Source organism: Chelonia mydas, chromosome 7 (assembly GCF_015237465.2).
Source record: "Chelonia mydas isolate rCheMyd1 chromosome 7, rCheMyd1.pri.v2, whole genome shotgun sequence".
Taxonomy (NCBI): domain Eukaryota; kingdom Metazoa; phylum Chordata; order Testudines; family Cheloniidae; genus Chelonia; species Chelonia mydas.
In genome coordinates, this window is record NC_057853.1 from 74,942,896 (window position 1) to 74,960,353 (window position 17,458).

The window sequence follows — 17,458 nt, forward strand, 5'->3', positions numbered from 1 at the left end:
GGAGCTGCGGGGAGAGAGAGGAGGAGCCGCCTCTTATGTACCTCTCTAGCACCCCCAGGAGCCTGGACTGATTAACACCAGCTTTTCAGGGAGCTTCCTGTTTTCTGCTGCTTCCCTGAACCCACTTGAAGAGAACAGGCAGTCAACTGAAGTAGTAGGAGGCAGTTAGGCCCTTAAGACGCTGATATCTTCCCTCACTCAGGCCCTGCTACCAGCCTGATTATTTGTCCCCCTCAATTGAGTGTTGAAAGCCACTCTAACTGGCACAGAACAGCAGTCATGAGTGAAAGAAGAAAACGCCCCTCTGGGGCAGCATTCAGAAAAAGAAAGCAAGCAAAGGAAGCTTTTCTATCTAAGCAGGAAGGAGCTCTCCTGAGATACATAGACACACACATGTTCACGGTGAGCCTTCTGGCCCCAGTGAGGATGTGAGTGGTGAGGAGATGCCTGATCTTCCACTTAGTCAGAGTGTAGGTGATATGGATGCTGCAGTAGCTGCCAGGTCTCCATCTCAAATGGATGTAACCATGCACATTCCTGAAAAAAAAAAAAAAAAAGTGTAGATCAGAGAAGAGTGTGGTGGAGGCGCAAGAAACGGCTGCTGCTGAGTTTAGTTCCTTAAGTCTAGATGATCCAGGACTGTGGACCCACTTGAGCAGTAGCCTGAGGGACTTCCTTGTACTGCATGGGCCACAGCAAGTGAAAAAACTTCATGTTCCCCAAAGACAATGAAAATAGAAGTTGCCATCCAACACATTACTGGCATGAAATCCCCAATGATGACAAAGGGGAGGGGCCATATTTATGTACTCAAAACCCCAGAATGCTGCACACTGTTTTTGTTGCAAACTCTTCCAGTCTAATGTTCCAGCCATATTGGGTTCTACAGGAACAAAGGACTGGAAAAATCTGGCTAGAAATCTGGCATGCCATGAGAAGGCAGCAAATTGCCAGAGAGCATTCCATAGGTGGAAAGAGCTTGAGACGAGACTAAGGTTAAAGGCCACCACAGATGATCAGTATCAAGAGAAGATTGTATCAGAGTCTCTTTACTGTCAACATGTTCTGAAAAGGCTCCATTGCCATTGTGAGAATGCTTGCTACTCAAAACCTAGCACTGCATGGCACTTCAGATCAGCTATGTGCCTAACAATGGAAACTTCCTTAAAATTGTGGAGCTGATGGCTGAGTTTGATGCTGTACTCCGGGAGTATTGAAGAAGAGTCACCACCCAAGAAACGTACACACCCCTACCTTGGAAAAAAACCATTCAAAATGAGATCACACAGTTACTGGCAACAAAAGCCAAACAGAAGATTGTGGCAGATCTAAAGTCAGCAAGATATTACTTTTGTTATTCTGGACTGCACACTTGAGAGCAGCCATACAGAACAAATGACTTGAATGGTGCATTTTGTAACAGAACCTAGTGAAAATGTCCCTGCAATGGTGACTGTCAGAGCATTTTCTAGAATTTATTGACATTGATGATACTACAGGAGCTGGTAGGACAAATGTACTTCTTAAAAAGCTGGAAGATACAGAAATTGCGATAGCTGACATGAGAGATCAGGGCTACAATAATGGTGCCAACATGAGAGGAAAGAACAGAGGAGTGCAGAAACAGATCTGCAAGTTAAACCCTCTAGCTTTTTTTGTCCCATGCAGTTCTCATTCATTGACCTTGGTAGTCAGTGATGCAGCATCAGCTTCTAGTGAGGCTGCTGAATTTTTTAATGTAATTCAAAGCATCTATGTATTTTTCTCTCCATCCACTCAAATTTTGAATTAACATATGGGGACACCCTCTCTGACACTGAAACCACTGAGTGAGACACGATGGGAAAGTTGAGTGGAGACGATAAATCCTATCAAACACCAAATTGGGAAGATAGATGATGCCATAGTTGCCATTATGGAGGATAATGCTACGACAGGAACTGTTCATGGGAGAACGGTGGAGAGGGAAATGGAATCACCAGAAACATACATACATAACTTCAAATTTCTATATGGTTTAGTGTTGTGGCATGACATATTGTTTGAAATAAATGTTGTAAGCAAGAGACTCCAAGGTGTTGACCCTGATATATCTGGAGCAATGGAACAACCAGACAAAGCAAAGTCCTACCTACAGTCTTACCGGTTAGATGAGGGATTTCAAAACGTTCTGAAGAGTGCACAGAAGTTGGCCGAGGAACTTCACACTGAAGCTATTTTCCCACCCATTCAAGAATACAGGAGTCACCGAAGATGACAACATTTTGGTTACGAGGCACAGGATAATCCCATAAGAGACCCCAAACAACAATTCAAAGTTGAATTATTTAACCAGGTGCTAGATTGTGCAATACAGTCAGTTGAAGAACGTTTCATTCAGCTCAAGGAACACGGCAATATATTCGGGATGTTGTACGATATTCCAAAACTCCTCATTATACCCAAAGACGACCTATACCAGCAATGCAGGGTTCTACAGACAGTGTTGACACACGATGACATGCGCAATATTGATGCGAGTGATTTAGGTGATGAACTGAAAGCCCTTTCAAGATACATTTCAGCAGGATCAACTCCAAAGGCTGTTCTGGAATATATGTGCACAAATAAGATGACCACCCTCTTTCCAACTGTTTTTGTTGCTCTGCACATACTTCTAACACTTCCTGTAACAGTTGCCAGTGGAGAACAACAAGCCTGTATAGAGAAAGTTCAAGTAGTATATGTAAATTGAGACAGCTAGAAAATTACAGATTTTCTGTACTATTAAAAAAAAAAATCACAATTAAAAAAAATTTAATCCCAAATCAGTCTAAAAAGCCAAAGTGAAAAGAAATGAGAAACCAAATACCAACTCCTGTTCCCAAAATGGCTTTAGGTCCATTGAAACATTTCTTTTTAATGTTGATGCCACTGCTAGGGTGCCTCCTCTTTGTTTGCTGCTCTGGGGATTAGCCCCTCCCAATGCTCCCTTCTGCCACTCATTTGCACACCCTGCTCACACACACACCCCTTCTATGTGGAACTCTCTGTATGCTCTCCCTCCGCGGCTTGGTCCTCCAGCCGAGTCACTATATGAAACCCTGGAAGGGGAAGACGAGTCCTATCGGATGACTGTCACAGGCAGTCTTCTGCTCCACTGCCTACTCTGCGTGTTGTCCCCAGAAGCTAGTAGGGGAACCTAGGCTGGGTTCCAGTCCAGCCCACGGACCCTGCAACCAATGTCTGCATTATCCCAAGCTTCGCTACTACTTCACCTACAGCAGGCTCTCTCCACCCTCCTCCGGTTGACCCTTCTCTCATGGATAGCACCCCATAGCTTCCATTCTCTCCCTAGTTTCCACCTTTCCACCAGTAGAACATGACTGCAGGCCTCACGCCGTAGCCCCCTCTGGCCTCAGCTTCCAGCTTTTATACTAGCTCAGCCTGTTCCTCTCCAGCTGCACTCCATCTTCTATTAGGACTTGCCTAGCCAGCTTAGTTCTCCCCAAGTGCAGCCTATTAGGTTAGTTAGCCCTTTCACAGCTACCTTAATACTTTCAGTGAGGGGTGAAGTAAAGACTCTATCACTCTATATGAAACGTTTCAAAATGAAGTCATTCTGAAACAAAAAATCCAAAAATTTGAAAGCTTTTTTGATCTAAACATAAATTGTTGCAGTAGATACAATTTTACACACACAAAATTTTAAAAACTTTTTGACTGAAAACTGTTTTGATGAAAATTTTCCAATCACCTCTATACAGAAGAGAGAAAAATACATTTTTCACACTGGCAATGTTCACACACTCTCCAGCATCCAATATTTGAATTTCCTGCCTAGTAGCTCCTAACACCTGGGGGCTCATACCACAGAGTTAATGTCAGGTGGAAAGCGAGTATTTAAAACAAGGATTACCCTAAATATAGAACCAAAGGAAAAGTGATGCAACCATAATAAATGCTGCTAGTTCTCCTCTCTCAATGTATCAAACTCACTGAAAAAGGTGAGATTGATACGGTCAGCGGTAAGCCAGCTCCTTAGCTGGTGTAAATCAATGTAACTCCATTGAAGTCAATGGCCCTGCACAGACTTTGCACCAACTCAGGATCTGGCCCTATGCCTCTCTTCAAGGTGAGGTTACATCAGGGACGTAGACTACAACACCAGTGCCATCTTTGGACAAATTGCCTAGTAATAAATTCCATTTCTGACGAGGAGATGTACGATATTGCTCTATCATTACAGTGTTTAATTTTTATAACAGAATGACAAGTATTGTCATTACATTTTCATATTCATGATGCCAAGGCTATCAAATAGTCAAAAAGTAGGTGTATCGGGAGAAAAAAGAAATAAAGATTTAAGATGAGGCAATGTATTCCTCTTTAAGGTGTATGTGTCCTGGATAAGATGTTATACACTTCGCTAAAGATAATACACGATACTTCTATGGCTATATATTATGCATTCATAGGTAAGGCTATGATTTTGTAATGGATCTTTTTAGTAAGAGTCGTGGACAATGAACAAAAATTCACAGAAGCTGTGAGCTGTCCCTGACTTTTACTAAAAACATCCCTGACAAAACGGGGAGGGAGGAAGGTCCAGCACCCTGCCCCACAGCATACAGTGGCAGGGAGCTGCAGACCCTTGCCCTACCCAGGGGCTGGGAGGGGGGTATCCCCCCTGCCCGCAGGGGCTGGGGAGCACCAGGGAATCCCCTGCCACCCTGCAGGACTGGAAGCTGAGCGGGGGCGTGGGGGCGGCTGGGAGCTGTGAGGAATCCCCCGCTGCCACGGTGGCTGAGCTGCTGCGGGGCCCAATATCACAGAAAGTCACAGAATCCATGACTTCTGTGACCTCCATGACATACATGTAGCCTTATTGATAGGGCAGACCCTCAGATGATGTAAATGGTCTTCAATGGAGCCAGGACAGTTTGCACCTGCTAAAGTTCTGCCCTATAATTCTGAGTGTGTGGCCATATGGATTGCCCAACCTAGAATTTAAATAATACTTTTAGGCACCCACATTTGAAACTTAGGTTCTCTAAATGGCAAATGTGTACACACTAAATACTTACCTAAAGTTCTCCAACACACATAGTTTAACACCTCAGGGAAAAAAGTCACTTTACACACCCACAAATGGCCAGTGATCTGTAGCGTACAAAAAAACAGACCTCCCCTACCTCAATCCTGTTGGCAAACACTAATGAAAACAAAAATAAAGGAATAAGAGATCAGACTCGTTTGACACAGCAAGGGTTTTCCTGCTGTATGAAAGTACTCCTCCTTCCACTTGCAGTTTCCACATTCCCACTTGGATATGGAATCACCTTTATTTTATAAATTGCTAAAGGACAAGTGTGATGAACAAGAAAATATCTGCATTTTTTTTATGAACATGGTGCATGTATCTGTGTGTAGATCAAGAGGGAAGAGGAATGGGTAGAGCAGGGGTTCTCATGACCCCAGGAGTGGGAACCAAAGCCTGAGCCCCCCACTGTCCTGGGTGGGGAGGCCAAAGCCAGGGGCATCAGCCCCAGGCAGGGGGCTTGCAATCTGAGCCCCACCACCCAGGGCTGAAGCCTTCGGTCTTCAGTTTTGGCCCCGGGTGATAGGGCTCAGGCTTTGGCCCCGGGCCCCAGCAAGTCTAACGCCAGCCCTGGCGACCCCATTAAAAAGGGGTTGTGACCCACTTTTGGGTCCCAACCCACAGTTTGAGAACCACTAGGGTTGAGCAACCAAGCAGGAAAGGCAACATAATAGCCTAGATAAAGAACATCCCAAAACACACACAAGGCAGGTTTATAACTGTGAAGAGATGACTCTTTGGCCCCAACCTTGGTAAGACAGCTCCTTTGCCAAGGCTGGAAAGAGAATCAAAGACAACCTAAAACATTAGATGATCCCAGGGCCTAGACAAGGGTGGGGGTTTAAGGGAGTGGGTAGAGACTGCCCAGGAAAGTGCCAGCAAAACATTGACCAGGCTAACCAGGGAACACACAGACAGACAGAGAAGTAGCATGTTTTGAGCAGGACAGTGTTTCTCCCCAGCCAGAGATGGAGGTTAGCTGGGCTGAAGAGAACTTGCAGAAGCTGGCAAGGGAAGATTAGAGTATGAGTAAGACACAGGCATATAAGGCTTTACATTGTACCTTTCAGTGAATAAATAAATAATGCTTTGTTTTGAAGACTTTTTTTTTTTGAGCCACTCCAATCAAATTGGTGGTCACAGCTCCCCACAGTGAAAGGGCTTACAAGTGCCAAATCAGTTGAGCCTGTTGCATTAACATGGTTGATAAATAGGAGCAGACACCTAAAGACCAGTTCCAGAATGGCTGGAACATGTGGTTCTGCCCAGAGAGGTGCAAGAAGTCAGGCCTGTCACCTAAGAAGGACTAACAGGGGTCTAAAGTGCAGTTCACTTGGTAACCACGACAGAAAGCACACAACCAATCTTTGTGTAACAGTTTAAAAATAATGTTTCTTAATTATGCATGTGTTTTTACTTAAGGAATTTTAAAACCATGCAGCAACTTCAATGGGAATTTGGGTTGCAGAAAGGTGGTGAAACTGATTCCAGTGCACAGGGCCTGGAAAAGCCAGACTCAATTAATAGAATAGAATAAGTGAAAGTACCTAGGAACATGTCCTTGGAGGTGAGATGCCACAGCTCCAATCCAATGTAGGATGAGGAGTTTGCATAACTGTGTCAGAGTTTAAGGTGGTTTCAACAATCATATTTATTCCTTGGTTTGAAAGATTTTGGTTCAACAGTTTTTAAACAAATTTCAAAAAGCGTGCAGCAAAATATTTGTAGCATAGCATCTTAGTTTGCAGTGGTATGCAGAATGTTAAATTTTACCATAATGTTCACTTCAGTTATGCAATAGAAGTTGTTCCTCATTAGCATTTTACAATAAAGCGGGGAACCTTAAAAAAGGAAACATTGACCTTACCATGATATAAGCACCTCACCAACGTATTGCAGTCTAGGTGATAAGGTTTGTTCCCCCCACCCCCGCCCAGACTCTTGTTGTACAGCTATTGGAAACCTCTGAAGGGAGACATTAGTGCCATCCTTCTCCATTAAAAAAAAAAAAGGCTTAATTTATTCCAAATATCAAGTATCATTGGATTTTTTTCTATTTGTAAAAGGATTTTTGTATTTCAAAAGTGGAAAAATTACTAAAATATTTTGCTATATAGTACATGCTATAAAAAGGCATTGAAGTGTTTTCCAGCTGCCATTTAAACACTAGATGCAACTGTGTAGGAGTAAATATTTGGAGGTGGCTTTGCACTCTGATTATTACAGTTGTCCCAGCATGGCAGAGCTGCCACCAACAGAAGAAGTCCACCCAGCAGAACACAAAGTCCACTAAACCAGAATGCAATGTCATATGTCTGTGTCCAGTCATAAAACCAACCTGGAAAGAAAAAGAAAAAATAAGTGAGATCAATGATATGCAATTACTGAACACAGCAGAAATGTATTGAGAATCATATTTGAATTCACAACAAAATGTAACATTAAAAACAGTATATACTAAACCATAAAACATGCAAAACAAATATAATCTAAAAACTGTTTAGCACAACAACATGTAATATTTCATCATCTTTATATTACCCTTACATTAGTCTAGTCAGCTGCAGAGAAATGTGTTGTAACTTTCTAAATATTTGAATTTCATCATTCTACTATCATCATAACTTATTAGAACTGACTTCAGTGTAAATGTATTTAATTTGGTACTGAAAAAAAATCTATAACAATTAGAATTTGACATCACTTAACCCAATATCTTACCAACAATTGGTGGTCCAAGGCTATTTCCAAGTCCAGCAAAGAACATTAATACCCCATATGCATGTGCCAATTTCTCAATTCCCACAGTCTTTGTGGTTACATATGGAAAAATTGACCAATTTCCAGAGAGAAAACCTAAAATTCCAGAAAGTATTGCCAGTAAAATGTAACTTTTCGCAAATGGAATTGCAACCAAGGCCACGCCAGTCATTATTAAGGTAATTACATATAGGTATAAAGTATTAATCCATTTAAAATCTGCCAGTACTCCTAAAACAAGTTTACCAACTGCAGTCATAATCCCTAGAATGGAGATAAGAGGCATAACATATTCTTCTTCACTAATGTTTGAACTTCTTGCTACATCTTCCATAAGCAGCGAAGGAGGAAATCCACCAATGTCAAAAAATAAGATGGCAATAAAAAGTGATGAGAATACTTTGTTTTTAAAAAGAAACAATGTTTCTTCCCAGTAGTTTAAATACAGTTGCCACTTCTTCTTTGCAAGCTGTTTGCAAAAGTATGTTTGTTCTACAACTTTCTGTTTATAAGTGTCTGTCTCTTTTGCATGTATTGATATTAATCCATTCTTATTTAAAATGCTATCCTGTTTGCATTCACGACTGGACATATTCACACATTTTTCTTCATTGTAGTCCTTTTCTAGGATGCTTGTATTTTCTTCAACATTTTCTTTCTCGTGGTAAATCAAGTATTGATCTGCAACTTTTTCTAGGCATGACTTTTCTGGCAAAGGGGAATCAGATAACTCCAAAGGTCTCATTAGACTGCCACATGCTAGTATATTTAGCGATAATGCGCCAACTATTAGCAAACATCCATCTAGTCCATATAGCTCGATGAGTTCTCTTTGTAATGCTGCATATATAAAAAGTCCAACACTTGAACCTAGAAAAGGAAATAAGATCAGTGTAAGTTATTTCATGAGGTTACCTCAGTTCTCGAATAGCAACCTTTAATATTAAAGATACTGTGAAATATAACTGACAGATATGGTCTTTCAAGGAAATTGCCATATTATATTAAGTGTATGTATTATCATGGGTTGGGATTGTATGTAAGATACAAAATCTGGGCAGTATATACTGAAAAGGTGTCAGACAAGTTTGGACTTTTAGGACAAATAAGTGCTAAGTGGATTTCCTGGGGAATCCCTAGGAAGAGGTTAATGAAAATTACCCAATTCCCATTATGCAAATAAATTACCATGAAGAGAGTCTTTGTCTGCTGATTACCTGTTACAGAATGCCATGAGCTCTATAAAGAAGTGGCTGCTCTGCACAGCCATTGTGATAGTTACGGATTTAAGACAAATATGAACCTGTAACCATGGAGAAAACCCAGTTATGGGTTTTGAGGGAATAAAACCTACCAGAGCCCTAGGCTGGAGTTGAGGGTGACCTCTGGTAAACTTTATCATGGATGTAGGTTTCTTTTCTTGTTTTAAAAAGTCTTCTCTGTAATGCTTTTACCTTAAGAAAATGTGCTTGCTTAGAAGGAACTGTGTGATAACTTGTATTGTGGGCAATACACTGATCACAGCCATCAGAGACAAAGCCTGTTTAGGCAGTCTGGCTTGCTGGGGATTTCACAGTATAAATCCAGGGAGTTGTGCCTTTTGAAGTTAAATTTTCTTTTTTTGAATATATGCTTGTCGTGAATGAAAACCCTTGCCACTTCAATATATCTGGAAACAACATATTGGGAGTAATCATGTCGACAAGGATTAATACGAGTTAAAATACCAATATGAATAAAGTATGAAATGAATGACTAAAAGGGTGTCAACTTGAAATACAGTGTTTTTAAATAATGAATAAGAACTCAGCATAAGCACACCAGGTGCCCACCTTCCTCAGAATTTTTCCTCTGTGGTTTTGCAGAAGGAACAAGAGGCTGCAACCAAAGGTGTTCTATAGCTCAGCGTGACCTGTGGTGCATTCCACAAGCGTGAATATTCAGAGGCAACATTCACAAATAATTGCTAAGCAATCATTTTATACAGCCTTACCAAAGTAATCAGAATAACTATTTTACACCAAATCGTCAAGCCAAATTCAGCCCTTGGTTTAAGTGAATGTAGCTTCACTACTGTCAATGGAGTTCCAGCTACTTATACAGTGTTGAATCTGGTTGTCTGAATAAAATCAATGGGAACTTGTCATATAAATTTGTTATAATATGGTGGAGAAAGTCTACTAATTTTGGGGGTTGATTTTTTAAAAAAATTCTACAGAGTTATGACATAAATATGAACAATTTTTATTGTACTACATTGGGGAAAATTTAGACAAAAAAAATCCACAGAATTATTCTGTCTTCCACACATGGCATGACCACCAAAAACAACCACAACTTTGACAAAATTAAATAGTATGGATCAGATCATGCCCTGCCACAGTAAGACACTGGTGTGGGACAGTATTTAGACACTATGCAGCAAGACTCCACATCTGGTCAAAACTGCTCCAGAAGGGGGCTCAGAGAAAAAGCCCACAGGGCCAGAGGTGGAACAATGCGCACTCTCAACTACGCCCTGCTCTACCCACTCCCATGCTGGCCTATTCAGTCTACAACCCCTTCTCTGTAAGGGCCACGGACAATTCCAGGTGTCCAGAGGATGAATGGGACAGCGCTATGCTGGAGACTGAGCCAAACTGTCTCAAGAGGTCCTCGCTGTATTTTCCACTGAATGCATCCGATGAAGTGAGCTGTAGCTCACGAAAGCTTATGCTCAAATAAATTGGTTAGTCTCTAAGGTGCCACTAGTACTCCTTTTCTTTTTGCGAATACAAACTAACACGGCTGCTACTCTGAAACCAATTATAAATATAAATCTTTTGATTTTGTGATGTTCTTATTGACCACATTTTGGCTTTGTTAAAGATATTTTTGACTAATCCTTTCTGATTCTTCATTAGTCACTAATATCAGCAGTAAGCAGTATAGGACATACTACAAATCTCTAGTTTATAAATTATATTTTAAAAACATACCTGTTGAAATCAAACCAAGTGCAAGGCCTCTGCGTTTATCAAAATACTGACAGGTGATGGTTACTGTTGCTGTATATAATAAGCCACAGCCAAGCCCTAACAAATATAGGAAGTTTATCAAAGCATAAGGTATCCTGTATAATTTTATACATAGTTTACCTTTTAGAAAATTCAAAAACTAGCTAATACTTGACAACATTCAATTAAAACATGTAGAGCAGTATCATTAATGAATATAATTAAAGATTGGATGTGAAAGATCAACCTATAAATACAATCTTAGGTCTACATTCTTGTTTCCCTCAAGTTATCTTTGTTTGTTTTTCTTTACATCAGATAAATTCACATTTATAAAAATGTATCTTTCTATCCAGATTTAAAAACAGAAACAAAAAACAAACCACCACCAGACTTCTGAATTGTAAAGACTTATTTTCAAAGCACAAGCAATACTTTTTAATCACATAGCATAAGTTTGTTTGGCCTGTACCTCCAGATCCAACTAATTGCAAAGACCAATAATGCTCTTTGTATGTTTTCTTAGTCTATATCACAACTACCTTAATTTTGAACATACATAGCCAGACTGTCTAAAGCTACTCCTGCCATTTTTTAAACGATAAAGTCATTTTTCAAGACTATTACACTAAAAGGAACCTTAATGTGAAACGTCAGTATTAATCTTCCTGTTTTCCATATGAATCACAGAGTCTACCAATGACTACTGCTTCATTGACTTCCATCCAAACAGCTGTAATGACAGATTTTCCGAATTACTGGGATGGCTAATTGTGTGCCAGGTAGTTTAAGATTAGAATACTAATCCAACCATTATCAAATAGGAATGCTTCCTTCCTTTGTTTTACTCTGCATTGGACTATTTCAAGCAGAGTGGCTGGTTGCTAGCTAGTTGGAATACTGCAATTTCATGTAACACTGTAACTTCAATTCAGTTACATGAAGAAAACGTAAGGTAACTATTCACTTATTTCCTAATGATTTCTGGTTTGTTAACTAAAATTAATAAACAGCTATTCCTCTACTACATGATTCCTTGTAAGCTTTTATTCTTACAAATTTACAACTTCAGAGCTATGGGAGAAAACTTGAAGAAAGTAGGTTAATACACAATATGAGCCTTCTTCCACTACTAATCAGCAATATCAAGGAAAGGCAATAACATGTTAGTTTTGAGACTAATCTTCTGAGGAGTCCTCAAAAGCCTTCATGCTCCTTGTATTTGGCAGTATTGTAACATAATCCATTAATTCTTAAAATAAACAGTTCTCTATTCCTTGATAAGTAAAGCCCCAATCCTGCAGCTGCAAATGTGCAGCAGACCCCTGTGCCCACACATAGCCCTAAAGTATGAACTGCTCGCACGAGTAAGCATTTACAGAATTTGGTCGTTATTCTGAAAATAACAGCCTTTATACAAATTCAACATTTAGTTTCTGAATGATTAGTCTCAATATGAACAACAGTGAAATTTCTTACCAACAATAATTCCATATGAAAAAAACAGAAAATATATATTTGGTGCAAAACTGCTCATCATCAGGCCCCCAGCCACCATAAAACCACTGAAGATTGTCACAGGTCTTGCTCCAAAATAAGACACACATGCACTACAGACAGGACCTACAGGGAAGGGGAGGGAAGATAAGAAAATAGCTTTTAAATATCAGTTCCAGTAAAAAAACTCAAAGGTTTTTTTCCAGTAATATATTTGGTGTAGTTCTTTAAAATTGTTCAAGATCCCAATGGTATTATAGTCTTCAATACATCATAAGTCTACAATGTCACATTGCATTTGCCTGTATTATACATTCTTGACAAGTTTCACTCAAACGGTACTGAATGATACCGGGAAAATAGGAACATTCTATTTTATATCTTTAATGATATTTTAGAAAAGCCTGGTGCTACAATCATAAAACATAGAACAACATTTAAAAACATCAAGCTGGGTTTTTTTTTTGTTTTTTTGCAGTGTTGTTGTAGTTATGTTGGTCCCAGGATAACAGAGACAAGCTTTCGAGCTACACAGCTCTTCTTCGGGTCCTGAAGGGCTTGTCTCTTTCACCAACAGAAGTTGTTCCAGTAAAAGATATTATCTCACCATGTCTCTCGATTATTAATTTTTCCTTACATTCATGGCAACAGTGCCACCTGGTGCTTCCACTAAGAAAACACCTACTGTATATTACCTTTCCCGCAAACCTTTCAGGAAATGAAAGGCTGACTACAAATAGACTATTTTGATAAGAGATGGTTGTAAACAGCTTTTCTGATGTTTATTTTAAAACCGGCATAACATAAGGGATTTAGTGCAGACCACAGCTGTGGGGCGTTGTAGCTGAATTAGTCTAGAACAGGGATCATAAAGCATAAAGGAGCTCTTTTTTCATTAATTTCAAAAATAATATAGTAAGTAGAACATTAAAGTAGAGGGAGTTAAAAGTCAGATACATGAGAAAGCTGCTGTCTGTTACAGGCAGGGAAATGCAAAATGCAAAACAGAGGCATATGCAAGTATCTGAAATAATTCCTAGCGGCATCACCATATACCTCTAAGTCCCACTAAATAAGCCTCCTTTTCCCCACACATCTCCCTCAGCTTTCCCATAGAAGAGGAGGCTACAGCATAGAGCTTTTTTTCTTTTTTCTTTTTTTTTTTTTTAAATGAGAGTCAGGGACTTGCATAGTTCAGGGAAATTGCACTGGCCTTTCCCTTCTATGGCCCAGCAAGGGCAACCACTGTAGGCTCCTGGTTTCTCTGCTGTCACCTTTCTTGGGTAGAGAGACACACATCTCTCTCTGACTAGGGTTTATCCAGGCTGCACAGCTCCCTGCTGAACAGAGTGCACCAGCAAGCCAGACTGTGCTTTGCTTTCTCATCAGAGGCTACAAAAGGTTAATTGCCCACAGTTGTAAGTTACCACACGGCTCTTTCTAAGTGAGCACATTTATTTTTAAGGTGAAAGCATTATAGAGAAAACATATTAAAAGCAATAAAAAGAACCTGCATGTGTGATCATAAGCTTACCGAGTAATAATAATACTAGTAACTAGCAGTGGCCTTGAGCTGCAAAATTCAAACTCATATCTGAAATTCCTAAGTTTGGAAGTCTTCAGAACCAGGTTTTCAGACTGGCAAGTTTTAGAGCCAGTGGCCATTTGAGAAGATCAAACTTCATAGTTAAAGGATATTTTGATCAGGTCCATATCCAATTGTAATTCTCCAAAAGTACTATATAGAAGATGGCAGTCTGGTAGATTACTACTGTACTAGATGACATTTGTCAAGCTGGTCATGCTTATGTTAAGGGGAAACATGAGGAATTCCCAGAAGAGGGGCATTAAGGCAAGGGGGGTAAGAAGGTAAACAGCAGTTGGAAATTGGTGCAGGTGGGAACAAGCAACTGGGAACGTGAGCCAGGCTTTTGGTACGGTTAGCAGCAGCACTGGCAGAGGCACAAGCAGGCTTGTGATGGAGGCTGGGATGGAGAACAGATATGGCAGCAGGAAAGAACCATAGGTCAAGTGAAAAGCAGGTCAGAGCTTTTGCTTCTAAAGAAGTTGTTAGTTTTAGGACTCTTCAAGGTAGTTAGATCAGGGCTCTATCCAGGCAAGGGAGAAGGGAGAAGGAGTTAGAGGAGGAAACAAGAAGCTTGATTGTGGAGGTTGGTTATTTTGATTTTAGAAGAGGTAAGGAAGCTAGTGAGAAGTTTAACCTTGCTGCTTGTCAAGGGGAACAGCAACAAGGATGTGAGGATGAAAGTTCTGTAGCGCAATTAGTGAGGGCAAGTGCTTGAAGTGTTAGGTTGTTGCTGATTCTTGAAATTAATTACTAGACTGGCAAATTAAAATTGATATGTTTCTTAAAACCTCAAGATTTAAAAAACAAAACACACAGGATGTCTGTGTGTTACATAAGAAGTTCTGCTACACTAAAAACATTAGGCAGGGATAACAATTCCATTGAGCAGAAGAATCTGCACTCTTTTTCATTCTCTATTTCTTGGTCAGTATCCTGTGAACAAGATAAACAGCGCTTCCTTTTCCTTCCTCCTCTTTTTATGAAGGGACTCTCCAAATTCCAAGACATCCTTTTTACAAAACTTCCCAGTACAGGAAAAGAAAGTGAAGCCTGAAGATACAAACATGTCAAATAATCTACAGTGTCTGCAAGATACTGTGGCCCTAGGTTTAGGAGCCTATTTCTTAAAGGTCCATTTTTCAGGAGTGTTCTAAATTTAGATGCTGAATTTTTTAATACTTCACATCCCCAAATTCTCACATTTCAGAGAGCAGTTAAACTGGTCAATCTCCTAGATTATCCATCTTTCTGGAATTGGATTTCAATTTGTTTTTTATTGGCTTCTTCCTTTCCTATTTTTAAAGCCTTGTACATAAGATAGCTACTTTTTGTTAATAAAAATATGATTTCTGGTAGCCATTATCTTTGACAAGAGAGTTTCAGAGATAACAGTACTCTCCATGGAAGAATCACACAGCGACCTTCACCAAGATAAAATAAATCTCAGACAAACTCATTCCTTCAGTAAAATAATCTCTCCATGGCTCTTAAGAAGTAATTATTTCCTCACATTTGCTAAACATCTGCAAGACAATCTTTGGCATAAGTTTGATGTCAAAAGATTTATAAATATCTGCCTCACACACAAATAAGAAAATGTTCCTCACTTTTTATTTCTTTCCATCCAAATTAAGGACCTTAAATCACCTATAATTAACTGTAAGGCAAAAAGCCACATCAGAGATCTGCAATGCAGCCATGTGGCCATCAAACTCCACCTTCACAAGACACTACTACTTAGATCTTTTGACGACTGCAGACATAGTCTGCAAGGCAGGGTGAAGCCCTGCTTCCTGTGTAGAAGAATAATGGTCTAGGGACCCATCGACTGAAGCATCTGCCTTGCAAAGACTATCAGTACTAACATCTCCCTCTCTTCACTTTCTCAACTTGCTATTTTTTGTTTATGATGATTTTAAATCAATGATTTAAAAACAAATTGATTTTTTAAATTTAAATAGGATTTTTCTTTATAAAATGCTTTTTGAGGAAAAAACCTATCTAAAGATAAAGATATATCTTTGAGCTATAATGTCTCATCATGGAATAGGGATTATAAATTCTAATTCTATAGTATGAGACACTATATTCATGTAATGTTTAAGAAAAGTTTTGTAAATGAATTCTAATAGTTCATGGATTAGGGACCTAATCTTATGGGGTTCCAGGGGCTTCTGTATAGATTACATATGTTAATCTTTCTATCTACCCAATGGGACTCGGTGCTCAGTCTAGAAGATACCACAAGAGATGCTTAGTTTTGCAGTTCTCAAACTGTGGATTTGTGTCTCCAGAGATAACATGCTTGTTAACAGCAAAAATGTTTTTAAATAAATATATAGAGGTCAGAAATAACAGACCTCAATCCTATGGTCCCTCTGCAAATTTGTGTACACAGTCAATCCCTTACCTCTCTCTAAGAGTGCAAAGTTTCAAAGAGTTCAGTGAATAGAGGGGGCGGAATAGATCTGGACAAAGAGACGAAATCTGGAGATAAATGTGAGAAGGGAGGGACAGGCAGTAGAATCAAGAGTGAAACTGTTTGAGCAGCATATTCCAGAAGTCTTGAGGTCTTTCTTAGTGTAGGCTTCACTCATTTGAGATCTAACATACCATTCTCACTAGAAGGGAAAACCTATAATGGCACCAGACTGTAAGAGAGACCCAGTTTGGGAATATTTTAATGAAGTGCCTCACCTGTGAGTAAGGCAGGCATGCATGCAAAATGCAAACAGTGCAACACAGAAATGCAAGGCCTGGTTGCCCGAATGAAACAACATCATGAGAAGTGTTCCTTCTCAGGAGGAAGCGGTGTTGAAGATGATGAAAGGAACATGTCTGAACATGCAGGGTCTTCAGATTGGTAAACTTTTTATTTCATACTTCTTAAGGACTGCCTGTCTTCCTTCTGGACTATTCTTGAATTCTCATGTTTGAGCAAAAAAAATATAGTTGTTACTCTATGGTACTATCATTTTAGATGCAGTTGTGATAAAAAAAAGCTGAAATAGGCAGATCTTCCTTTCACAATTTCACCTTTAAAGTAGTACTGAGTGTCAGTGAATGCAATGAGTAATACTAAATGAGCAATATGGTAATAATAATTAAATAACTGCATTGACTTATTTTGTTTAGGAGAATCCATGCTCAACATACAGGATTCTGAAGACTATCCACCTTCAAGATCACCACCATTTTCTATAGTTTCAGAGTTATCTGCCAATGATAGTGTTTCAGTCACATCATGTGTGTCACATAGCCACAGTATATCACCTGTAGCAAAAAGAAAAAAAAATATCTCTAACATCGAGAAACAACCATAGATAAATTTGTGATAAGAACCAGCAGATTACAAAAAGAGGTAATCAATGAAAAAAATTGCCTGGTTTGTTTCTGCAACAAACTCTCCTTTCCGTATGATTGAGAACCCACACTTCATTAACAGAGTTCAGTCATTAAGACCAGAATGCAGTCCATCCAACAGAGCAGATGTCGCAGGCAAATTGCTAGATAAAGTGTATGAAAGAGAAATTGAGC

At 39.5% G+C, this 17,458-nt stretch overlaps 1 protein-coding gene across 27 annotated transcripts in view; it reads right to left on the reverse strand.

The window, feature by feature from the left end:
- Nucleotides 1-6,713: 6,713 nt before the first annotated feature.
- Nucleotides 6,714-17,458, reverse strand: part of SLC16A9 (solute carrier family 16 member 9) — a 41,816-nt gene continuing 31,071 nt past the window's right edge. For all 27 annotated transcript variants that reach the window (XM_043550266.1, XM_037904373.2, XM_037904375.2 and 24 more), the window contains 4 exons: nucleotides 12,316-12,459; nucleotides 10,819-10,914; nucleotides 7,802-8,710; nucleotides 6,714-7,418 (listed from right to left, as the gene is read on the reverse strand). In XM_043550266.1, coding sequence (XP_043406201.1) covers nucleotides 7,240-7,418; nucleotides 7,802-8,710; nucleotides 10,819-10,914; nucleotides 12,316-12,394 — 1,263 coding nt within the window. In that variant the 5' untranslated portion in view covers nucleotides 12,395-12,459 and the 3' untranslated portion in view covers nucleotides 6,714-7,239. The remainder of the gene's footprint in view (nucleotides 7,419-7,801; nucleotides 8,711-10,818; nucleotides 10,915-12,315; nucleotides 12,460-17,458) is intronic.